The sequence below is a fragment of the Dryobates pubescens genome, chromosome 10 (genome assembly GCF_014839835.1).
Source record: "Dryobates pubescens isolate bDryPub1 chromosome 10, bDryPub1.pri, whole genome shotgun sequence".
Taxonomy (NCBI): domain Eukaryota; kingdom Metazoa; phylum Chordata; class Aves; order Piciformes; family Picidae; genus Dryobates; species Dryobates pubescens.
The window spans coordinates 33,585,147-33,611,242 of NC_071621.1; the positions used below are offsets into that span (position 1 = coordinate 33,585,147).

Consider the following 26,096-nt stretch of genomic DNA (forward strand, 5'->3'; position numbering starts at 1 on the left):
TTCTTTTCCAAGCCACAATCCAAGGAAATCATTCCTCATATGGAAACTTGTGCATTCTGTGCTGTTCTTGTGCTGCTGAGTCCTCTCCTGGAGGAGGCTGTGGGGTATGACCCTGGCCACACTCAAGACACAGGTGTCACAGACATTTATGTAATGGTACTAAGTTGTTTTCTGGTTTGCTCTGTTCTTAACTCCTACTGATTCCTAAAGTCCAGGTGTCTTTCTGCCTGCTAAAAAGCACTCTGCTAGCATTGGAATTTGGATTAAGTAAGATCCCATCTCTGAGATTAGACAGTATTAAGCACATAGAGCTGGGATTGCTTTTTTCCCCACAAGTAAACACATCAACACTAAATTTTTATCTTTTTTAATCACTCAATTTTCATGCTATATGGACTTATGATTGTCACTCAGTTGGTCACCCGTTGTCGCACCACCAATAGTGAAGAGCAAGGGTCCCTGCAGCATCCCATGACTGGCTCTCAGCATGAAATCTGACCATTTCTCCCTGTCTTTTAACAGTTGTTTAACCTCCATGGACCCTTCCTCTCATCCCATGGTCATTTCATTTCCTTAAGAAGCTTTAACTAAGGACCTTCTTAAATGTTTTGTGGAAGTGTAAGGAAGTGTAAGCAGGCTATATTCATCCAGGGGGGGCCTTCAGAGACCTCACAGAAGCACAGTTATTTTTAAGGGGAAAAAAACCCCCAAACAGTATTGATGCTTCCATGATCTGTTCTGTTCCTTTGACCTCTTTCCTGGGTTTTTCAGGGGGTTTTTATTTAGAACAGTTTCAGCCAGTTTTCACTGTGTGGCTGCTTATTCCTCTGTAAAGTTTTTAAAGGTTGGTCTAGCATTTGTCACATTCCAAGTTCTTGGTGCTAGGAATAGTTTCCACCTCTTACTCATGTTCATAATACAGATTTTTTTCTACTTGAGGGCCTGTATTTTCTGTAGGGAACAGGCCTGCCCTGGTGACTTGTTAATTTTGCTCTTTTGTTGCTTTCCTGTCTTCCCACTAGTGTTTCAGCCCAACAGAGATGCTGCCCTTCAACACAGGCATTGGGGCATGGCTGGTCACAGGGATGCCTGCACAAGGCAGGCAATGGTGAACTCAGTGCTTCACGGTTTCTGTGATGCTTCACACTTTCTGTGATGCTTCACACTTTCTGTGATGCTTCACACTCTGTGTGGCTGGCTGTGTCTCCTGGGAGAGCAGTGGTGATGTCCTGAGGCCCTGAGGACCTTTGGAGGCCTTATTCTGTCTCACAGCCACCACCCAGCTGAGAAGTGTGCCAGATGAAATGAAGTGTGCCAGAAACTTCGTACAAATGACTGGATTTTAATTGATTGTTGTAATCACTTTGGCTGGCTAGTTTCTATGGCCAAAGGATATTTATGGCTCTCTCTCTAAAAAGGCAGACACACAAGCCACTCTAAAAGGAAAGCACCAAATAAATTCCTTTATTAACAGTGTGTGTTTAAGTGAAAGGGTTTAATTTGGTGTGTATACAGACAGCAAATGTTCTGCACAGAAAGACAGAGGTTTTGCACAGAACAGGAGACCTCAATTTTCGTGTTTCCAAAAGAGAAAGATGAAAGACCTTAGAGTATCTGTCAGCTCAAAGGGGAGAATTAGAGAAGGACTCTTGAAGTGTTTATTGCTGTGATGTACCTCCTATTAGGGCTCAGTCCTGCAGTTCTACCTCATGTGTGTGCTCTTAAATGACTGAAGAAAACAAAGAATTGATAAATAACTGAGAAACATCCAAGAAACTTCAACATATTGGTTAGCTGGACATCAACCCTGGACACCATTAAGCTACAATGTAAGAGTGATGAGCTGTAAAGTTTCCTACATTTGATCATACTTCAAAATTCAGAAGGGGGAGGGGGGGATTTAAAAATCCAACAGCTTGAGTTTACATTCAGGATCAAATTTGGACAAGCATCTTCCTGGGTGTGTTTGTTCTAGAGTTCCTCTGCAAGAGCTGTAGCTGATGTGAGCAGGCAAGAATGAGCAGTACCTGATTGAAACTGAGCTATAAATATTCAAGTATCACTGAAGATGGCCTGATTCTGCCTGTCTTCCTCGCAGAGCACAAAGGTCACCCTCCTGATGGCTTCATTACAGGCAGGGAGTGAGATGCTACTCGGTGCAAAGAAGAGGTACAGGATCAGGATCACAACAAGCAGCAATTACAAAGTCAACTTTCTCAGAGGTTGCTCAGGGATAGATTTTTTAGAGAGATTAACAAAAGCTGTTAGAAGCTAACAGCAGGGGCACTGATGAACTCCCATCAGGTGCTAAAATATATTAGTAGGTGCCTAAAAGACTTGAAAACTCTGCCCCAAATGCACTGTTTCCCCGTTTAACAGGGGGAGGGGGGTGGAAAAAAGGGAGAGTTACTTAAATACCAGTGAATTCATTGAAACAGATTTTGGGAAACTGTGGGGACTTCCAGATCAACATCTGTTGCTCCAGGAGACAGCATACTTAAACAGTCCCTGGTGGTAGTTACTCCTTAGCATGAGCCCCATGCTGCTGCACAAGAGCACATGGGTGCCATGCTGCCTGCTCCTCACTCCCATGGAAATCCTGTGCAGCCACTGTGGATGCCAAGAGGTGTGCTGCTCTGCTCCGCTGCCAGCTTTGAGCTTGGGTAAATCAGCTGAACTCCAGAGGTGGGGAAAGGCGGTGGGTGGTACGAAGCTACAGCTCACGTTCGCTCTGGCTGTGGGGGTAGGACTATCAGCATCTGTCTCGCTCCAGTTTTATTAGCAGCATGTCATGAAATCCGGTGTGGCTCTGTGAGTGGTGCTAAAGGTGGGGGTTTACAGGGAATCTGCTAGAAGTGCACTTTTGTCATGCAGAGCTGTGTAATGGATCTTGCTTCCTTGGCGGGTGATGAGGCAGAAGAAGATCAATACTGTTAACAGCAGAACAAGTCCAATGAAGAAAAAGGCTGCAAGTATCAGGCTGGCATCTCCAGGACTCAAAGGTCTGCCAAATATATTGCCCCCTTTGCTGTCATAGTCTGTTAAAAGGGAAGTAGTTAATAAGAAAGCAACACATGAATCTGAACAGTTTTAAATGACATTGAGAAAAGTCCTCACCCTTGGCAGCTGTTCTGTTGCCTGCAGTAGTTGTATCATATGCTTTGGTTGTGAGTTCTCCTTCTGAAGGAGCTTCCCGCTCTGTGCAGAGAAAGAATCATAGAATCAATGAGATTGGAAAGGACCTCAGAGATCATCAAGCCCAGCCTATCACCCAACACCTCAGGACTACTAAACCATGGCTCCAAGTGCCACATCCAATCCCTTTTTGAACACCTCCAGGGACAGTGACTCCACCACCTCCCTGGGCAGCACATTCCAATGGCAAATTACTCCTTCTGTGAGGAACTTTCTCCTCGCCTCAAGCCTAAACTTCCCCTGGCACAGCCTGAGACTGTGTCCTCTTGTTCTGGTGCTGGTTGCCTGGGAGAAGAGACCAACCCCTACCTGTCTACAACCTCCTTTCAGGTAGTTGTAGAGAGCAATAGGCAATAAGTTGAGTTGAAAGCCTGAACAAATATTTCTTGCTTTCTCTTCTGCAAAAGTGTTGCTGGTTTTATTCGATGATTTCAGTCTTGTTGATGTGAACAGAAATCATGATTAGACCAATGCAGCTATTGCTCTGGGCACCTCCATGGGCAAGGTCCCCATTCTCTGGAGGCCTCATTGCCACTTCACTACTTACAGTAGTGACAGGACAAGGGGTAGCAGTTTTAAGCTGAAAGAAGGTAGATTTAGATTGGACATAAGAAAGGAATCTTTTATGATGAGGGTGGTGAGACACTGGCACGGATTTTCTAGGGAAATTGTTGATGCTGCATCCCTGGAAGTGTTCAAAGGCATAGAATACATAGAATACATAGAATACATAGAATAAACCAGGTTGGAAGAGACCTTCAAGATCATCGCGTCCAACCCATCAACCAATCCAACTCCGCCCAAGCAACTAACCCACAGCACCAAGTACCCCGTCAAGTCTTCTCCTAAAAACCTCCAGTGATGGTGACTCCACCACCTCCCCAGGCAGCCCATTCCAATGTGCAATCACTCTTTCTGTATAGAACTTTTTTCTAACATCCAGCCTGTATCTCCCCTGGCGCAGCCTGAGACTGTGTCCTCTTGTTCTGGTACTGCTTGCCTGGGAGAAGAGACCAACATCCGTCTGTCTACAACCTCCCTTCAGGTAGTTGTAGAGAGTAATAAGGTCACCCCTCAGTCTCCTCTTCTCCAGGCATGTTGGAGGGGATTTGAACAAACTGATCTAGTGGAAGGTGCCCCTGCTCATGGTGGTGGAGTCAGACTGAAGATGTGGAAAGGCTCACAAAGCACTTTTGGCTTCAGTCACAAGTCAAACCAGCATCACTCAAAAAGTTTAGCAACTTTTCTTAGTCAAAGGATAGCCTATTTCTTGGACAGGATGAATGATCATTGTCTGGATCATCTTGTATTTCAGCTGTCCTCTGCCTTTGCAGGAAGGAGCTGGAATCGCTCTGGGACCTGATAGTGTTTGCAGGAAGAAACCAGCATCATGCTGGTCTGCAGGCCCTCCTGCACACCACATGGCAGAAAGGCAGAAAAAAAGCTTTGCAGTTGGTTTCTGCACCATCTGCAGATGAGTGATGGTCCACAGGCCACCACTTGATTAGAAGGGCTCCTGTGAAGAACCAACTGTTTTAAAGTTTCAAAGTGCAGCAAGGATTATTGTCTTTGCTCTGTCATTAGGGATGTTTGTTCTGGCCTTAGATGATGCTCAATGGCCGTGGCAGTAATGTACAGATGCTTCCCACCAGCATGCAGGGGACAACAGTGACATTAGCTCTATTACTTTCCTCCCTGTCTCCCATCCAATCTGCTGTGATACCACCTCCAAGCCCTAGGACATGCTTCTGATACAGCACCTGATTCGTTGATAGTGTAGGTCGTCTCCATGCCAGCGTGGATGTGATCGGCTACATGGCAGTGCAGAAGCCATGTTCCAGGGTTTTCTGCTACAAGTTCTATAGTTTGGAAAGTCCCAGGGAAAAGGTCAAATACATCTCCTCTGTGTTCCTTATCTGTCTGTGGCAAGGCAAAACCAGAATTGTGAGAGTTGTGTCCCAAATACCTTCCATGGGTGCTGACATCCTAGGTAGACTTTCAGATCATCGAGGCAAATCAAATGCTTCTTGTTTTATGCTTCTAGTGAGCTTCATTCAGGGATACTGAGGTCTGTGAACATCTCTAGTTTAATCAATCAACTAATAAACAACAGAAACCCCCTCCTAAGGACTCCAAGTGCTATTTGAGCACAGCTGTTTCTTTGAAAGACAGATTTTTTTCAGACAGTCCTGTCCTAGCAAGTTGTCACAACATAAAACCGTACTCTAAGCATAACTGTCTCAACTTTGCTGCTTGAATCTTCCCTTATACTCGTGGGTGAACTTGTGTTTTAACCCAGCTAACTGTCCTCCAATAGTGACATTGTGTGGTGGGTTGAAATTTCCCCCCAAGGTTACATTGCCAGACCAGCTCAGCTGGAAGCAAATGAAGTTGTATTCGCAAGCTAAGCTGCAATCCAAACAGAAATGCAATGAATATGCACAAAATATACAACATTTGCAATATTTCCTGGTATTTACAATTAATAAACAGCACAAGAACCCCCCTGGACAAACCAGGGAAGCTGGCAACAGCTTCCCCTTCCCTGCTTCCCCCCTGCACATGGGACAAGAGAAAGAGAAGAGAGTTGTTTTGTTAGGATGCTCAGGCACAACAAAGAGCACAGCCAAGGTCAGCAAAGCCAAGCAGAAGCACAAGTTAGTGACTCCCAGAGCAAGGAAGCTGAAAAGAAAGATAGTTTACATAGAATCATAGAATCAATAAGGTTGGAAAAGACCTCAGAGATCATCAAGTCCATTACCAGCTTATGTTTATTATCTATCCAATGGGATAGTTTAGAACTTCTCATTCTTTTCCTTTTTACACCCAATAATAACTTATTTACATTGCACCACTTTCTGTGGAAGATCTGTGGGCAATTTTCTAGGCACAGCCTGAAACTGCCACATTTACTCCTGTTTCCTAACAGGCTCAGAGTAGAGGCTTTGCCACAATGTCATTAGTTTGGTATTTCTTTCACATGCAAAATTCCCACCAACCTCAGCATCAGCCCAGGGCTCCATACCCAAGCTGCAAACCCAGGGCTTTTTAGCAGACCTTTCCCATCACACTGCAAAGATTTTACTTTCATTAATCTTACCAACCTTGAAGATGAAGGTCTGTGCATGGAAGTGAACTGTATGTATATCCACTTCATTGCCCATTCCTATCAAGTACCAGTTTGTCCTATCACCTTTGTTCATCGTCAGACCCAGAAGGCTGTTATAAATCTTCCCATTGATTGCTGGAAGAATGACAAACCAGAACTGATTAAGGGTGGTGGTATGGGTGAGGATAACCTCCACTTCAGCTACCCTTTGCACTTTCTCTTCAAGAAGGGGTGCCCAGACAGAGAGGGGGCAGGCACCTGTGGAAGGGCAAAGGCTCTCCATGGTGCTCACTGCCATTGGAGGGAGACAGTCATGGGTTTGTTTCAGTTTCCAAATCACTTAAGTACATAGAAGCAACAAGTACATAGAAGCAACAATTTTTCTGTCTTGAAAGGTATATATAAGGGTTTTGCTGTTTGAGATCAGACTCCTGAACAAACAGGTTTTATGCCAAGAAGCTACGTGCAAGTTGTTGCCTAAAATAGGAATCATCTGTAGAAAGAGAAGTTTGCTTTGCCAGGGCTGCCCCTGCCCCTGTGCAGTTTGTTCTGCCTGGCTCTTGGTCTGGTTGCTACTACAGCCATAGTTTTAAAATGTCATCCTTAAGCCCATGCAGAACAAGCTTGCAAGGAATGCAGCTCCCAAATGACAAGGGGAGCCCGACAGGGTGGCCACTTCCCAAGTGCATTAGATCAAACCATCGTGCTAGAAAAATATCTTGGCTGAGCCTCATGAAACCTTTTTGTTTCCAGAGCTGAAGTTTATGGAGGTTGTCACATGGCTGAGTAATTGTGGGCTAAAGCCAATGTCTTCCCAAAAGGGCTGTGAAAAATAAACCTCTCCCCTCTTGGCTGCTGCCAGGGAGTCCTACATACCGTGCATGCAGTTGGCGTCTTCAAAGATCTTGGTGGAATTAAACTCGTCAGGACTCTTCTGAAGGTATGTTTCAATATTTTCTTTGAAATACCAGGATGCATTTTCATCAAACACCATAAACAGAAGAGTAAATTCACGATCAATGTCCTTTCTCAGACCTCTTTCATCTAGAACTCCTTTTCTGCAGACTACCAGAGGCCCAACCAGACCGCTGTATGTGTCCTGGAATCAAATAAATATACACATTTTGCAGGCTTTGATTTAATCCAGTTATGAAATAGATAGAGATTAACTATAGAGTACATAAAGGTGAAATTCCATTTTTCCTACAATTACTTTGTCTGGTTAGAGATATTTTTCTATGCATGCCCTTATGTTAATGTATCAAAGTGTCATTTCAAAGTCATGTTGTGCCTTCATCCCAAATCCCTTCAGCTATTCTTTAAGGAGGGAATCACATTACCTTGGTGTACCCTTAGGGATTTCAGATCAAATTACCCAGGCATGTGCAACTGTTATTGAGGAGGATAGAGCATCTAGCTCTGTAGCCTTTGACACCGTCCCCCACAGCAGACTGCTGGTTAAGCTGTCAGCTCATGGCTTGGACAGCAGCACTCTGTGCTGGGTTAGGAACTGGCTGGAGGGCCGAGCCCAGAGAGTGGTGGTGAATGGTGCCACAGCCAGCTGGCAGCCAGGCATCAGTGGCGGGGGCCCATCCTCTTTAACATCTTCACTGATAATCTCGATGAGGGGATTGAGTCAGTCATCAGCAAATTTGCAGATGACACCAAGTTGGGAGCAGATGTTGGTCAGTTAGAGGAAAGAAGGGCTCTGCAGAGGGACCTCAACCAACTGGACAGTTGGGCAGTGTCCAAAAGGATGGCATTCAACAAATCCAAATGCCTGGAGCTGCACTTTGGCCACAACAACCCCATGCAGAGCTACAGGCTGGGGTCAGAGTGGCTGGAGAGCAGCCAGGCAGAGAGGGACCTGGGGGTACTGATTGACAGCCGCCTAAACATGAGCCAACAGTGTGCCCAGGTGGCCAAGAGGGCCAATGGCATCCTGGCCTGCATTAGGAATAGTGTGGCCAGCAGGAGCAGGGAAGTCATCGTGCCCCTGGACTCTGCATTGGTTAGGCCACGCCTTGAGTCCTGTGTCCAGTTCTGGGCCCCTCAGTTTAAGAAGGACATTGAGACACTTGAACGTGTCCAGAGAAGGGCAACAAGGCTGGGGAGAGGCCTTGAGCACAGCCCTGTGAGGAGAGGCTGAGGGAGCTGGGGTTGCTTAGCCTGGAGAAGAGGAGGCTCAGGGGTGACCTCATTGGTCTCTTCAACTACCTTAAAGGTGGTTGTAGCCAGGAAGGGGTTGGTCTTTTCTCCGAGGCAACCAGCACCAGAACAAGAGGACACAGTCTCAAGCTGCACCAGGGGAGGTTTAGGCTGGAGGTGAGGAGAAAGTTCCTCATTGAGAGAGTCATTCATCATTGGAATGTGCTGCCCAGGGAGGTGGTGGAGTCACCATCACTGGAGGTGTTCAAGAGGGGATTGGACGTGGCACTTGGTGCCATGGCTTAGTCATGAGATGTGTGGTGACAGGTTGGACTCGATGATCTTTGAGGTCTCTTCCAACCTTAGTGGTACTGTGATACTGTGAAATCGTTCCTCCAGCCTGTGGTCCTCGCATAAATGTGAGGCAGGAGCTTTTCAGAAACACTGTGCAAAGCAGGATGCTTTAGCCAAAGCTGTGTAATCTTTCATGACCACCTTGTTACCTTGACAAAATTCACTGTTGAGTAATAAACCCAAGTGATGCAGTTTGGATCTGTTTGACCAGGGCCAGATCGCTCTGGGACGTTCCACCTGTAGGTGTTTATTTCCCCTGAAACAGAGAGAACATTTTCAACAGCTGGGCATTAGAGGCTTAGAATACCCTGTAACTGAGATCTGCTACCCTCCTCATCAAAACATGATCTGCATCAAAACTCTCTGTGGCAGCATGCAGCAACGGGGTATGAATGTGGTTCTGCCTTCCAGGAGGTCATTGAGGTTCCAATGGTGTAAGTGAAGGCAGCTAGTCCCCAGAAAAGGAGATCTGAAAAGGATACTGGCAGCAGTGGCATCCCACAGAGAGAATTTTGGAGGCAGGACTCTTCATATTTCTCCCTGCCAATACTTGTAGCAGATTGATGATCTTGGGTCTGATGTTTAAGGTGAGTTGTAGTTGCTGGGAGCCAAGCTCCAGAAAATGCTTCTTGGCCTTTCTCCGTTGAGAAGGGCACAAAGATGTGGCAGTTGCCACTGAGACTTTGCAGATGGTGCTGCAGCAGTGTATCAGTTCTGAGCCAGGAGAGGAGAGCTGTTGACTAGGAGCAGTGAGGAGATCCTTTCCTCTCCCAGCTAAGCCCCTTCTCCCCAGAAATTACCTGAGAACCCCTGCCTCTTCCTAAAAGCCCACATCCTCCCTGAGCAGAGATTCTCTAACCTCTGGTTTTAAAAACAGACAAGCATTCAAATAAACAAACAAACCACAAAAGCAACCAGAGCAAGCTGGTGGGGAAATGACCTGTTTGGGTGAGAATCAGCTTTCCCCCTTGGACACAAACACATCTATGTTCAGATGAACTGACTGTGCTGTGTTCCCCTGGTTGGTTTGGGTTTGGTTTGGGTTTGGTTTGCTGGTACTGCAGGGAGGGGCACAAGCCCATGGCATGGTCCACGCTTTGCAAGTGACAGAGAAATGTTGAACCAGGCAGTCTCTGGCCAAAAAGCCTTCCAAGGTGACACAAGCCAAGAACAGCTGGGGATGTGCTGTGAGTCAGGGGGGAGACAAAGAAACTGCAGAACTCTTGGCCACGATCTTAGTACAGCCACAACCTAACGGCTGACAGGAGCTGTGGGAAGCAGGAAAGAAAAGTTCTCAAGCTTAAGGAGTTGTGAAGTGACTGAGCCCAGTTTACATGCTTCAGCAGAGATCAGAAAGGCTTTCAAGACACAGCACCAGACTGACAGGACAGAAAACACTAACAAGAAACCCCTCAGTCTCAGAGGCTTTCATGCCATGGAGATAAATACCAAAGAAGAGTTTGTCACCCACCTTTATCTAATCTACATGTCATCATAGAATCACAGAATGGTAGGGATTAAAAGGGACCTCTGGAGATCATGTAGTCCCTCTGCTAACTCAAGTACACCTAGATCAGGTTGCACAGGAATGCATCCAGAAGGGTTTTGAGTTTCCAGAGAGGAGGCTCCACAACCTCTCTGGGCAGTGGTCCATCACCCTCACAGTAAATAAATTTTTCCTTAAGTTCAAGTGAACCAGCCTGTGCTCTAGTCTGCACCTATTGCCCCTTGTCCTATCACTGGCCACCACTGAGAAGAGCCCAGCCTCATCCTCATGACCTCCACCCTCTAGACAGTTGTATGCATTTATAGGATCCCCTCTCAACCATTTCTTTCCCAGGCTAGAGAGCCCCAGGTCTCTCAGCCTCTTCTCATAAGAGAGATGCTCCAGTCCCCTGGTAATTTTTGTGGCCTTCTGTTGGTTACTCTTTGGTAGTTCCTTGACCCCCTCAAACCAGGGAGCCCAGAACTGGGCACAATACTTGAGGTATGGCCCCACCAGGGCAGAGTAGAGGGGGAGGAGAACCTTCCTAAACCTGCTGGCCACACCAGAATACATCCCAGAATACTATTGGATGTCTTGGTCCAAGGGCACATTGCTGGTGAACTTGTTGCCCACCAGCACTCCCAAGTCCTTCTCCACAGAGCTGCTTTCCAGCAGGTCAAGCCCTCACCTCTACTGATGCAGGGGCTTATTCCTCCCCGGGTGCAGGACTCTACACTTGCCTTTGTTGAACTTCATGAGGTCTGCCTGTGTCCAGCTCCCCAGCCTGTCCAGGTCATGTTGAGTGGCAGCAGAGCCTTTTGGTGCATCAGCCACTCCTCCCAGTTTTGTATCATCAGCAAAGCTGCTGAGAGTGCACTTTGTCCTTCATCCAGGTCATGGATGAAGATATGGAACAAGACTGGACCCAGTGCTGACCCTTGGGGAACACCATTAGCCAGAGTCCTTCAGCTAGATTCTGCACCACTGATCACAACCCTCTGTGCTCTGTCATTCAGCCAGTTCTCAATCCACCTCACTATCCACTCATCTAACCCACACTTTTAAAGCTTTCTTATGAGGATGTTATGGAAGATAGTGTCAAAAGCCTTAATGAAGTCAAGGTACATCCACTACTCTCCCCTCACCTACCCAGCTGGTCACTGGATCATAGAAGGCTATCATGGTCAAACATGGTTTCCCTTCTGTGAATCCCTGCTAAGTATTCCTGATAATCTTCTTTTCTTCCACATGCTTAGAGGTGATCTCCAGCATGAGCTGTTGCATTGCCTTTCCAGGAATGGAGGTGAAGCTGACTGGCCTGTGGTTTCCTGGGACCTCCTTCTTGCCCTTTTTGAGGAATGAAGTGACATTGGCTTTCTTCCAGGCCTCAGGCACATTCCCTGGTCTCCATGACCTTTCAAAAATGATGGAATGTGGCTGAGTAATAACCTTAGCCAGATCCTTCAACATGTATGGGTGCATCCCATTGGCACCCATGGATTTGTGAGTGTCCAGCTTGTCTAGGTGATCTCTAATCCAGTCTCCCTTGAGTAAGAGAGAGTCTTCTTTCCTCCACACTCTCTCTCTTGCCTCCAGGGACTGAGAGCTGGCCTTATTAGGGCCTCATTGTCCACAGGTTGTACCCAGGTGGGGTTGATCTCTTCTCCCAGGCAACCAGCACCAGGCCAAGAGGACACAGTCTCAAGCTGTGCCAGGGGAGGTTTAGGCTGGATGTTAGGAAGAAAGCCTTCCCAGAAAGAGAGATTGGCCATTGGAATGTGCTGCCCAGGGAGGTGGTGGAGTCACCATTGCTGGAGGTGTTTAGGAAGAGACTGGATGGGGTGCTTGGTGCCATGGTTTAGTTGATTAGATGGTGTTGGGTGATAGGTTGGACTTGATGATCTCTGAGGTCTTTTCCAACCTGGTTAATTCTATTCTATTCTAGTCTAGTCCAGTCTAGTCTAGCATAGCCTAGTCTATCCTACTCTACTCTACTCTACTCTACTCTACTCTACTCTACTCTACTCTACTCTACTCTACTCTACTCTGTTCTTTCTGGGGCCTGATGCATGAAGAGAGTCTGGCCATGGCCATAGTCTTTCACCACTTCCTCACTTTTAACTCCTCACTTCAGGATGTTTGGAGGTTGTAAATGGAAAAATCTGTGCTCTGCTTATAACCTGAGACACTTCAGATGGCATCAAAGGCTTATCTTTGGAGTGCAAATGAAGCATAACCCCTGAAAAGACTGACAAGCAAGAGGAAAAGATGTTTTCTCCCTTTTTTGCTGCTGAGCAAATGGAGGAGTGGAAAGGAACTGAACAAAGGTGTAACAACTGAGAGCTGGTTTTGCTTAGGCTGCTATGGATCTACTCTCTGCATCTCTTTGCCATGCCATTCAGTCTCTTAAGGAGCTGGCAGTGCTCTTGGGAACACAGTTTTGTTGGGTATAAATATTACTGATGACTGGTTCAGAATGTGGTAGAACTAGATGGGCTTCAAGAAGCTAGGGGTGAGCAGGTCTAGCTTGCTCAGGGAAGACAGACAGCAAGGATTTCTAGATGATGGTAGTGGGGACTGAAGTTCCCAGGAATAATTCTTGTCTTGAGGGTCTTGATTTTCATGTTAAGTGCTGCTTCCAAACGCCTAAGGAAAAGTCTGAATTTAGGTCTTGCTGAAGAGTACTTTCCTGTGGCATAAGGTTAAACACAGACCCTTTCCCTTGCCTAGCTCATCCCAAGCCTGCTCCCGTGTGGACAGAGGAGACATGGCAATAGTGTTCTCAGGGTTAACACCTCAGCTGTCAACAAAGCAGTTATCAACAACATCATGGAGCAAACAACAAAACAAGGGAATCATATAAATCAGCTATTTTTTTTTCCCCTTCTATTTTTTCCCCCCACATATTAACAACAGGTGTTCCTTGATCAAACTCCAGCAAAGCAGATGTTGGATCAAATTTGGCCATGAATGCCTGTGTGATTGTACTGTATCAATGCAGCTACTTGCAAGAAAGGACTTTCAGCTTGTAAAGAAGTTTAGTACCTTACATTTTATTTTCATTTAGTTTGACACTGAAGCCCAAAACACTGTGTGGGGGGAAAAAAATTACACAGGTGTTGGAAAGCAAAAGCATGTATGTACATTTTGGAGTGATTGTATTGCCCAGGTTTGAGTTTGACTGCCTGCTAGAATACAAAACTCAGCATTAAAAGAGAAATACAAAATCCTAACAGGTAGTTCTCTATCTGAAAAAAAAAACAAACCTTCAATGCTGTGAAAATAATTTCCCACTCTTTCCCTCCCTGGAAGCTGGGGCATTTTTGAAACACTTCTCCAAAGACTTTTCAGTTCATGACAGCTCCATTTGGCATTTCATGCCTGAGCTCTGAATGCAAATGTCATTTCTGTGTAGATCAAGAGAGAGAGAGGCAGAGCTGACGTTGCCAACTGCAAGGCTACCACTGCCTCCCTCTCAGTTTTAAAACCACTGTTAAGAATGTCAGCCTGGAGCCAAATGTGGTGCTGGCCTACACTTCTGTTTGCCATCATCATGGCCCTGTTTCTGCCTCTTTTTTTGGAGCTTGTCCAGTGATATTAGCATACTGCTCATTCTCTGCCTGAACATGCTTGGTTGATCAAGAACCTACATGCATAACAACACAGATTAGCATCTCAATAAAAGTTGTGCCTGGTATGCCTGGAAGTACATAGGGATGTGTCAACTTGAGATGAGAGGTTATTATGAATGCATTTAAAAGCTTTTCTATAGAAGCTTTTAGCTCAAACAAACAAAAAGAAAAAAAAAAAAAAAGAAAGAAAAACCAAAGAAGAGTCTTACCAGGGAGGGTAATTGGTGTCTCAGGTTGTTCTTCACAACCCACTTCTTCTATGCCATGTGCACTGATCGAATAAGGCCTGCTGGCTTTGTTCTTAAATATGATCAGTACAGAGTCACCAACCTCAGCATGGAGTAATGGTCCTAAATTAAACCAGAAGAATGCCAGTGATTAAAATGCTGCTTTTCTGAATGCAACAAGTTCAGAAGCAGGGGAGAGTGGAGCCTCGGAGTGGAGCCAAGGCTTTTCTCACAACCCAAGGGCTCTCCTGGTCTTTCAGCAAAGCCATAAAGATTGGTTTGTTATCTCAGCTGATTGAAGTCTCCATACATATAAGTAATCCTTTTTTGTATATAAGTAATTCTAATTCTAGTCACACCTTGAGTCCTGTGTCCAGTTCTGGGCCCCTCAATTCAAGAAGGACATTGAGACTCTTGAACGTGTCCAGAGAAGGGCAACGAGGCTGAGGAGAGGTCTGGAGCACAGCCCTGTGAGGAGAGGCTGAGGGAGCTGGGGTTGCTTAGCCTGGAGAAGAGGAGGCTCAGGGGAGACCTTCTTGCTGTCTACAACTACCTGAAGGGAGGTTGTAAGCAGGTCGGGGTTGGTCTCTTCTGCCAGGCAACCAGCACCAGAGCAAGAGGACACAGTCTCAATCTGTGCCAGGGGATGTTTAGGCTGGATGTTAGGAAGAAGTTCTTCCCAGAAAGAGAGATTGGCCACTGGAATGTGCTGCCCAGGGAGGTGGTGGAGTCACCATCACCGGAGGTGTCTAGGAAGAGACTGGATGGGGTGCTTGGTGCCATGGTTTAGTTGATTAGATGGCGTTGGGTGATAGGTTGGACTTGATGATCTCAAAGGTCTTTTCCAACTTGGTTAATTCTATTCTATTCTATTCTATTCTATTCTATTCTATTCTATTCTATTCTATTCTATTCCATTCCATTCCATTCCATTCCATTCCATTCCATTCCATTCCATTCCATTCCATTCCATTCCATCAGGCTCAGTCTGTCAGCCATGAGAGCTACTTGCCCAGGATTTCCAAGTGTTCCTCCTCCTCTGTCCTCACTTTGCGCTGTGTGAAGTTGCTGTTGGTGTACTCCCTGTAAACCACCTTCTTGTATTTTGATCCAATCATGTCCTCTGCTTGGCTCAGGAAAACATGCCCATAGCTGCAAAATAAAAAGACAAGAATTAAAAGTACCAAAACTTCATGTGTCTAAAGGCTAGTAACTGTTGTGTTATTCACAATGTCACTATTATAATTATTAATCACATCATATTATTGCAGCCAGGTCCAATGTGCTGATTGATGTGAAGCCCTGAGTGCTGCAAGATGTTTGAAATGGCAAATAATAGCAGCTATAATCTTCGAGGTGTTTTAAATAGCAACTAATAGCAGCTATAATCTTCACTAACTGCACACCTTCTTCAAACTGAGGAGGTGAAGCTGAGCATGCCTTGCACTCACCACAAAATGTTGGAAACAGAAATCCTTCAACAGAACTGTCAGAGCAGAAAAGAGCTTCAAGCTAAGAGTGGGTTTGGCCACTCTGTCTGGCTGCATCCTCTGTTCCACCAGAATCATAGAACTGTCAGTGCTGGAAGGGACCTCAAGGATCATCTAGTTCCTACCCCAGTGTCATGGGAAGGGACACCTCACACTAGAGCAGGTTGCTCACAGCCACATCCAGCCTAGCCTTAAAACCTCCAGGGATGGAGCTTCCACCACCTCCCCGGGCAACCTGTTCGTGTGTCTCACCACCCTCATGGTGAAGAGCTTCTTCCTAACATCCACTCTGAAATCTACCCACTTCTATTTTTGCTCCATTCCCCTTAGCCTTATTAAGACATTACCTGTCCCTGTAAACTTGAATCCTCCTCCCATGTTGGCTATTTCCACTATTTTGGCTATTAGTCAGCCACAGGAGTATGATAACCCAAGTCTAACCTTGTGAAAGGAAATGCAGTCATCTGAGATAAGAGAAGGTTGGTCTACCCTGCCCTCCTGCTTCCAGATATTGCACAGGGCTGGATGAGTTCCCAGCATAAAGATAAAATGATATATGCATTTTCCTTTCTGCACCTGGCAGAGGATACTTTTTGTGTCCCTCATGTTTGTGTAGTCCCCCCCAGTTTGTTTTTAGCCTGGAGAAGAGGAGGCTCAGGGGAGGCCTTATTGCTGTCTACAACTACCCGAAGGGAGGTTGCAGCCAGGTGGGGGTTGCTCTCTTCTCCCAGGCAACCAGCACCAGAACAAGAGGACACAGTCACAAGCTGCACCAGGGGAGGTTTAGGCTCGAGGTGAGGAGAAAGTTCCTCACTGAGAGAGTTGTTGGCCATTGGAATGTGCTGCCCAGAGAGGTGGTGGAGTCACCGTCCCTGGAGGTGTTCAAGAGGGGATTGGACTTGGCACTCGGTGCCATAGTTTAGTCATGAGGCCTGTGGTGACAGGTTGGACTTGGTGATCTTTGAGGTCTCTTCCAACCTTGGCGATTCTGTGATTCCCTGGTGGGATCCCAGAGGGCTGACTCGCCAGCAGAGGACGCTCGCCACCAGCTGCGGAGGAGAGCGGGCACCCTTTTCTGAGAGCACCTCTGTCTCCTGGCAGCTCATCTCCGAGGTGCCCCTGGCAAGGGAGTAGCCAGGTTGGCTCACAACGTATTAAATAAAAGCAAAAAATGGCCCTGGAATACTGCTCGTTGTAGTAATCCCCTGTGTGTGCAACAGCAGCCTTTGCCAATACCAGACTTAACACAGTCTTTAAACACATTTCATCACCTGTGACTCTTCACGTCTAGTTTCTGCCAGCTGGGCTGTGCTCTTCCTTTTTGCAGGCTGCAGTTTTCCTGCCACTTTTTCTAACATTTATATTTGAAATAGGCTCTTTATTCCACTTTGGAATAAGTGGAATAAGGAACATATTTCTAAGAAAAAGAATCAAAGTGGTCTCAGACAGACTTCCCTCTGCAGCGTGGTCTGGAGCACCTATCTTCTGCACATGGTTTTTAGTCCTTAGCACAGTGCAGTGCAGATGTGGTCCCCTTGCAGTGGTCACTGCCCTCTGACTTTTCCAGGGGAGACAGGGGCTGCTGCACCACAGTGAAGCAGGATTGGCAGCTTCCTAATGCATCTGCATTGCTTGCAGAGGCTCATGTCTGGGACAGGTGCCTGGTTTCTTCTCTGTGAAATGAGCACTGAGGCAGAGGGGCTGGGGAGAGCGAGGAAGACAGAGGAGAGGACTGGAGGGCATCATTGTGGCAAAGAGCCTGGGCTGGAACTCACAGATGGATTTTGGAACATGGAAGCTTTCTTGGCTTCACTAACATTACAAGACACTCTGAGGAGAAAACATTTGAAAACAGTGCCTGTGAACTAGTCTGGTCTGAGAAGATCTCACTTTATAAAAGCATTTCCTCTTATTTTATTCAGCAAGGAGAGAGTCCTAAAACGTGTGAGACTGGCTTCCTGAAAGGGTCCTTCAATGTTTCTCCTCCACTATAAGTGCATGCCATGCCCACAAGCGTTTTTTTGCTCTGGATACCTTTCCTCATAGATGCTGATGTTGTAAAGCCCTGGTGCTGAGCTCTTATTTGAGGCATAGTCCCACTCCACCTCCTCGGCAGCGATGTAATACAGCCTCATGGCTCCATGCTGCTGCTGACCTCCGCTGGTATTACGGCAGCTGCTGACCTCGTAGAGATGTTTCATCCCACCAGCAAAGTGATCAAAAGTCCTGCAAACCACTTTGAATGTGCCTGGAAATGAAAGCACAAGAGATTCAGACAAATTGAAAAGCTTCTGAAAGGAGTATGTCAAATTAGGTCCTGTGCTTTGCCTGTCCTCAGACAAAACTATTCTAGGATGCTGTATGGCAAGTCAAGCAAGGAGATGCTTGTATAGAATCATTTAGGTTGGAAGAGTCCTTCAAGATTTTTGACTCCAACCATTACCCTATCACTGCCAACTCCACCACTAAACCATGTACCTAAGTGCCAGATCTACATGTCTTTTAAATACCTCCAAGGAAGGTGACACCACCACTTCCCTGGGCAGCCTCTTCCAGTGCCTGACAACCCTTTTGGTGAAGGAACTTTTCCTAATATCCAACTTAAACCTCCCCTGGCACAACTTCAAGTCATTTCTTCTTGTCCTGTCACTTGTTATTTGGGGGAAGAGATTGACCCCCAACTTGCTACCATCTCTTTTCAAGTAGTAGAAGAGAGGTTTCCTGTTAGCCTCCTTTACTCCAGACTAAACAACTCCAGTTCCCTCAGCCACTCCTCATGAGACTTGTTCTCTAGGTCTCTACACCAGTTTTGGTGCCCTTCTCTGGACATGCTCCAGCACCTGAATATTCTTCCTGCAGCGAGGGCTCACCAAGTGCCAAGTACAGGCAGACCATCAGTTCCCTGTTGCTGGCTACACTGTGTCTAATACAAGTCAGAATGTTGTTGGACCTCTTGGCACCTGGGCACGCTGCTGGCTCATTAAGCTGCCTGTGAACCAATGGCCCCAGGTCCATTTCCACCACATAGCTTTCCAGACGCTCTGCCCTAAACCTGCAGCCTTTCCCTTGTCTACTAAGCAGGTCACCTTGTCATAGAAGAAGACCATGTTAGTCTTTCCAGTCTTTCTGAAGAAGATCCTATTATTGAAGTCCTGAAATACCTAAATGATTCTGACTATCTACATAGCAGTGAATTTTATCTTTGCTAAAAAAACAAACCCCAAAACCTGCTATAAGAGTTGTAGAAAACCTGTGAGCACCCCTTTAGCTATCTCTCTGCCTGCTTCCCTGCTTATCAAAGCCTCCACTCTTTGGTGCACATACACATTGCTAGCACTTTCCCAGAAAAGTAGCCCAGCCTGAATTCTGAGCTACACCAGGTCCCCATGTTCTCCACATTTTCAGGCTCCCTCATGCAGAGCAGAGCAGAGCAGAGCAGAGCAGGGCAGAGTAGGGCAGAGCAGAGCAGAGCAGAGCAGAGCATCTCAATGGCCGTTATGTTGGTTGCCTGGTTTTCTACACACACCACACCACCATGGTAAGTTGATGAACGTACCCACACGGTCTGGCTGCATCAGTGCTGTCCCTGATAAATGAGGGAATAAGGCCAGCCCGTCTCTCGTTGTCCCTCTCAGGTCAATGGTGTTTCCCTGAAATTGAACCCCGTGCATGTCGTAGTGACTGCCCAGTCCGATGAGGTGCCAGGAAACTTTGTCATCCTTGCACATGGCCAGGCCTGGCAGATTGCCATACAAGTAGCCATTGACAGCTGGAAGAGAAGGAGAGAGCCAGTAGGTTGGTGGAAACAACATCGAACACATTTAACACATTTGACATTTAGCACATTGACATTTAACACATCCAAGTGCTGGGTTCTACACATTGGCCACAACAACCCCATGCAGTGCTACAGGCTGGGGCCAGGGCAGCTGGAGAGCAGCCAGGCAGAAAGGGACCTGGGGGCACTGGTTGATAGTAGGCTGAACATGAGCCAGCAGTGTGACGAGGTGGCTAAGAAGGCCAATAGCATCCTGGCCTGCCTCAGGAATAGTGTGGCCAGCAGGAGCAGGGAGGTCATTCTGCCCCTGGGCTCAGCACTGGTTAGGCCACACCTTGAGTCCTGTGTCCAGTTCTGGGTCCCTCAGATCAGGAAAGATGTTGAGTTGCTGGAAGGTGTCCAGAGAAGGGCAACAAAGCTGGGGAGGGGTTTGGAGCACAGCCCTGTGAGAAGAGGCTGAGGGAGCTGGGGTTGTGCAGCCTGGAGAAGAGGAGGCTCAAGGGAGACCTTCTTGCTCTCTACAACTACCTGAAGGGAGGTTGTAGGCAGGTGGGGGTTGGTCTCTTCTCACAGGCAACCAGCACCAGAACAAGAGGACGCAGTCCCAAACTGTGCCAGGGGAGGTTTAGGCTTGAGGTAAGGAGAAAGTTCTTCCCAGAAAGAGTGATTGGCCATTGGAATGTGCTGCCCAGGGAGGTGGTGGAGTCACTGTCACTGGAGGTGTTCAAGAGGGGATTGGACGTGGCACTTGAAGCCATGGTTTAGCTAGTCCTGAGGTGTTGGGTGACAGGTTGGACTTGATCTCTGAGGTCTTTTCCAATCTTAATGATTCTATGATTCTATGACCTTCGTTGTCTGAGTCAATGCCAAGGCCATCAGTGACATTTAAAACACCAGTGCCTGACTCTGGCATTATGCCTATTTATATGTCCAAGTGTTGTACCTAAAAGCTATACTCTGCTCCCTTTCACCAGATGCAGTTGGCAGGTGGATGTATCCATTGTTAATGTGCCCGGGGTTTCAACATGCCCTCCAAGGGCTGGCCATAAACTGACAGCTTTCTCCCTCACCCTCCAGTGCACTGCCATCAGCTACAGATGATGATAGCATCTGCCAATTCATCTTCCTAACGTGATTTCAGAAAGGCTAGCGTTAACAGGTATTAAATATTTCCTACCATGCATTTTGTTGGATTCCTTGAAATCTGCATCATTTTCATCTACTTTTGAAGGGTCTCCAGTGAATGTTTCAATATTCTTGTTCAGATACCAGCTGTCATTCTCATCAAAGATCGAAAAAAGGAGGTAAAATTCTCTGTCTATTCCTTTCTGCAGCCAAGACATGAAAAGAAAAAGAAAAGAGTTTATACAGAATTAGACAAGTTAAAGTGGGGTTTTTCCTTTATAACAAAGCTGTCTCTCCTCTCAAAATTTCAGCTGTCTTGTGGAGCTCCTTGCAGAGACAAGAACTGACACCCTCCCATCAACCAGAAGGATAATTAAAGTGTCCATTACTTGCTTAGGGTGGAAAGATGCCTTCATTACTAATAAGCACATAGAAAAGATGGAAAACCTAGGGATGAGCCAGAATTCTGTGGGCTGGCAGTTTCACCTTCCTAATTATCCTTTCAAGTAAGCTTTTACCCTGAGGAACAATATTTGTTTAAGCTCTTAAAACTGAGCTGGGAAGTGGGGAAACTGGCCCCTATGGGAACCCCCTTGCAGTTCACCACCCCGCCGTTAGGAACAAGCGCTTTGGGCACCTGTGTCCCATCGTGATTCAGCGTGTTCTTCCTGCAGACCAGCAGAGGCCCCACAAGGCCGGAGTTGGTGTCTTTGACAGCATCAGTGGCTGAGTAGTACAGGTAGGTCAGGCATGGAGGGTCGCTCCCTGTCGGACCTCCATTTTCAGGAACCCTCCATTTGTAGGTGAAGGTTTCACCTGGCTTAACGTGGGCTCCTGGCTTCAGATAGCCTGCAGAGAGAAAATCGAGAGGCATCAAGGTTATGGGAAGGTTTTGTCTTCCTAAATACAGTTGTTAGCTGGGAGTGAGACATAGCTGTTTCTTTCTGAGGACAAGCTCCTTCTTGCAGCCACAGCTGGAGCACTACCCCGAGGGACGGGCACTTGTGCCACGGGGACATCTTGCTGGAGTCCTGTGCCATAGGGATAACCAAACTGGTTCCTTGCAGAACCAGGGTAGCTGCTTCACCCAGACACTTTCTGGCACTATCTGCATTATCTCGCTGCAATCAGACAAAGCATGCAGAGCTCATCCGTCTGCTTAAATGGCTGCTTCTGATGTTTGTAACTTACCTGCCTGATCGTGAGATTCATCTGCAGCATGAAGGCAGACTTGGCTTTTCATTAGGCACCAAAGCAATTACATCAGCAAACAGAGCTGCAGCTGTGGGTCTTTGGAAATTCCAAACAAATCTGATCTTAACAATTGTTTCCTTTTGATTTGGTGGCAGTACACAGGAGCCTCTGTCAAAGCCTTCAGAGGGCGGTTGCTATTACTTTTTCTGGAAGCTACTGTTAAAGGATTTGGGCCACTGTCTGCTGCTGGGCACAGGGAGGATGCAACACCACTTGTGTAACCCAGCCACTGTAAAAGAGTGTTGATGTCCACTCAGACAGGACTTACAAAAGAAACTTGAAAGGAAAGTTATGAAAATGGGTCAGCCTTGCACTCTCTGTGGAAAAGGTGCTGAGTATAAACTCTCTGGGCTTTGAAATCAGTCAGATAAAATCAGAAGTTTTGGTGAACATTTAGGCTTCCACTGACTGGATTTTCTCTGTGTGGTCAGGTGTGTCTGGTGGCAGTAGACAGCCCTGATCCAATATCCCTCTCTAACCCTCTGAGAGCAGACTCTTGAAAGCTTAGGCACATGAAAATGGCAGTGTTCCATGTGAACCACAAAACCAAACACCAAGGAGGGAACTGCTTCAGCAGTGTCTGTTACTACTGGATTCATCCTGCAACAGTGCTGTGAGAGACTAAATCTTGTCTCTTGATGTGACTTGACAAAGATAAAATCACCTTTGCTGCTGGCCCAGACAGTGGACCGAGGCCACTGCTATTGATACCATAGGGAATATGCATAAGACAAGATCATCTCCACCCATCAGGTACCCTGGAAAGGGAGGATGGTGAGACAAGGGATTCACCACCTGGCCCCTGATGTGTATTGGGTGCGTGGGCAGGTAAATGGAGAAGGAGGAGGCTGAACACCCCCCCACACCCCCCTTCCTCTAGATCCCTGTCCAAACACAAAGAAATACACAGGAAGATTTTCTGGGGAACTATACCTGGACACTCACCTAGGGACTCAAAAACTGCATAAAAAGACAACTACTGGCTCAGTAGAAGGAAAACACAGGAGGAGGAAAACACAGAAGGAAAAGACCTGGACAATGCCGTTGAGAAGGAAAACATGAGAGAAGGAAAAGCCCCGGGGCAATGCTGCTCTGAAGAAACTTGAGAGAATACCAGGAGAGAAAAAAATGACAGAGACATCCCCACGTCACCTGTGTGACCGTTTGAGGCTGTGCCTTTAAGAAAGGGACAGTGTTGGAACACTCTGGCTGAATGTTTTGGTATCAAAATGAAAACATCGATCCACCGCAGCCTGGAAGAAGCAGACTGAGAGGAACCCTCTCCCCGTGTCCTAAGTTCCACCTGCTGCAACTCATGGAGCTGAAGAGGCTGCTCAGAGGACAGCATCTCTTCTACAGACAAAGCTGCAGCACCTTTCCTCCACAGACTCAAACTGTCTTGGAGGCTGAGGGGTGTGGTAATATAATTCCTTTCCTCTTCTGTCTCCCTCTTCTCTCTCCCCCTCTCTATTTTCTCTCTCTCCTTCTGATCCTTCCACTTTATTGTGTAATAAATAGTCTAGCTGTTGATATTTTGGCTTCATTTGTGCCTCTGATTTCATAACAGGGGGATAGTCAAAAGAACTGAGTCTCTTTCCCTCTCTGGACTGAGACAAGTGCTCAAGAAGGAGACCATCCATTTGGAGTTAAAAATCCTCTGAGGCTGGGCAAGCAGCAAACGCAACGTGGAAGAGTATTTCCTGAGAATACAATTAGAAACAGACGTCTGCAGGTCAATAAACCTCTGTAGGGACATTTACACACAGAATTTTCACATGAGTAAGCTGCACTCAGGCAATGCACAGACTCTGAAAATCATTTACCTTCAGTGGAAACCTAGAGTCCCTGTAGGGCCTCTGCATGTATACACCCGTTGCTAGACATGGTGGAAATCCAAGACACAAGGGTTATAAGGGAAGAAGAAGGGGCAGGAAGATTGTTGATGAATCTGGAATAAGCTTCCTCTCCAACTGCTCTCCAGAGGTGAGCAGTGCATGCTGCTGCTGAACTGCATTGATTCCACTGGAATGTGCTGCCCAGGGAGGTGGTGGAGTCACTGTCCCTGGAGGTGGTCAAGAGGGGATTGGATGTGGCACTTGGTGCCATGGTTTAGTAGTCATGAGGTGCTGGGTGACAGGTTAGACTTGATGATCTCTGGGGTCTTTTCCAACCTTATTGATGCTATGATTCTATGATTTTATTCCACACCCAAGTGTGCAGCGCTGATGGGCGCTCTTACTGGGGAGCATTAACTGCAGGCATGACAGGGCTGTGAGCAGAGGGAAGCTGCACTGCCATGAGGGAGTGACAACTGACATGGGTGGCATTAGGAGGTGTGCAGAGAACTTCAAGACTGAACTCAATCCGGCTGTTGTGTGAGGCCGCCTGGCAAATTTGTTGTGTCGCAAGGTCGGTAACTAAAGACAGCAGCATTTAATAATGCCTTCTGTATTGGTTTATTGTATGATGTTATGAGTTTAACATGTTGACCTAATTACCTCAGCAGAGTTCTCAAAAGAGGGATTATGTCCTGCGAGCTTCTTTCTGGTGTGTTGTACTGGAAACAAAGTCATTTCGGCAGCAATAAACCTGCCTTTCTTTTCAGTGCTGCAAATGCAGCATAATCTTTCTCAGAGACCACAATATTGTTTCTGTGGGCACCAGGGATGTGATTCAGCTCACCTTACTTGAGCCACCTGAAGCTTAGTCCCTAACTAATTCTATGTCCCTAACTATTCAGGGGCTTATTCTGCCCCTGTACACTGCACTGGTTAGGCCACACCTTGAGTCCTGTGTCCAGTTCTGGGCCCCTCAGTTTAGGAAAGATGTTGAGTTGCTGGAAGGTGTCCAGAGAAGGGCAACAAAGCTGGGGAGGGGTTTGGAGCACAGCCCTGTGAGGAGAGGCTGAGGGAGCTGGGGTTGCTTAGCCTGGAGAAGAGGAGGCTCAGAGGAGACCTTATTGTTCTTTACAACAACCTGAAGGGAGGTTGTGAACAGGCAGGGTTTGGTCTCTTCTCCCAGGCAACCAGCCCCAGAACAAAAGTCTCAGGCTGCACCAGGGGAGGTTTAGACTGGATGTTGGGAAGAAATTCTTCATAGAGAGAGTGATTGGCCATTGGAATGTGCTGCCCAGGGAGGTGGTGGAATTGCCATCTTTGGAGGTGTTTAGATGGAGACTTGATAGGGTGCTTGGTGCCATGGTTTAGTTGATTAGATGGTGTTGGATGATGAGTTGGACATGGTGATCTTGAAGGTCTCTTCCAACCTGGTCTATTCTATTCTATTCTATTCTATTCTATTCTATTCTATTCTATTCTATTCTATTCTATTCTATTCTATTCTATTCTACCCCAGACTCTAGGCTTCCGTAGCTGATAGAAACACATCTCCAGACAGTAACCTATGCTTTCTAAAACATGAAGTAAATGAAACTCCTCACCCTCTGAAGGGTTTGTTTCTTGTCACTGACTGAAGAAGTTGCCTGTTAATTAAAGATGACATTTGACATTTAACATATAGGTAATAAAGGTCCTGTCGTTGCACAAAATGAGAGGAAGCCTTTGGTGAATGTTCCATTCCAGCATTCACATATTTATGAGGATTAAAAAGGATCCTTGCTGCTTTGCATTCTAGGTTGGTCAGATAAAAGCTGCCTCCAACACTGACTATCCTGACAGTGAAGCTAGGGCAATGCCCGACTTGGATTAGAGAACCAGAAGTGAAGCAACCCAGACATGTGGATAGCTCTATCCCAAGACTCAGCAGGGACAGCATGCCAGATCCCACACTTTATTAGGACACAGTCTCAAGCTGTGCCAGGGGAGTTTTAGGCTGGATGTTAGGAAGAAGTTCTTCATAGAAAGAGAGATTGGCCATTGGAATGTGCTGCCCAGGGAGGTGGTGGAGTCACCATCACTGGAGGTGTTTAAGAGGAGACTGGATGGGGCACTTGGTGCTATGGTTTAGTTGATTAGATGGTGTTGGATGATGGGTTGGACTTGATGATCTCTGAGGTCTTTTCCAACCTGGTTGATTCTATTCTATTCCATTCCATTCCATTCCATTCCATTCCATTCCATTCCATTCCATTCCATTCCATTCCATTCCATTCCATTCCATTCCATTCCACTCCATTCCATTCCATTCTATAACTGCAGTATTAGAACTTATACAAATTGGATGTGCTTGTGATTTTTGGTCAACATCGACCTCAGTTAGGTTTTGACACCTTGACTGGCACATATCCAAGGGGAAGAACTATCACATTGGCAGACTGGAGAGTCTCATGGGCTGTGGCT

At 46.6% G+C, this 26,096-nt stretch overlaps 1 protein-coding gene across 1 annotated transcript in view; it reads right to left on the reverse strand.

Annotated features, from left to right (window-relative positions):
• Positions 1-2,788: 2,788 nt before the first annotated feature.
• Positions 2,789-26,096, reverse strand: part of HEPHL1 (hephaestin like 1) — a 43,430-nt gene continuing 20,122 nt past the window's right edge. The window contains exons 9-20 of the mRNA XM_009906126.2: positions 21,182-21,393; positions 20,597-20,747; positions 19,198-19,410; positions 17,676-17,889; positions 15,164-15,303; positions 14,134-14,274; positions 8,956-9,062; positions 7,181-7,403; positions 6,300-6,439; positions 4,956-5,115; positions 3,118-3,198; positions 2,789-3,038 (exon numbers count right to left, since the gene is read on the reverse strand). Coding sequence (XP_009904428.2) covers positions 2,836-3,038; positions 3,118-3,198; positions 4,956-5,115; positions 6,300-6,439; positions 7,181-7,403; positions 8,956-9,062; positions 14,134-14,274; positions 15,164-15,303; positions 17,676-17,889; positions 19,198-19,410; positions 20,597-20,747; positions 21,182-21,393 — 1,985 coding nt within the window. The 3' untranslated portion in view covers positions 2,789-2,835. The remainder of the gene's footprint in view (positions 3,039-3,117; positions 3,199-4,955; positions 5,116-6,299; positions 6,440-7,180; positions 7,404-8,955; positions 9,063-14,133; positions 14,275-15,163; positions 15,304-17,675; positions 17,890-19,197; positions 19,411-20,596; positions 20,748-21,181; positions 21,394-26,096) is intronic.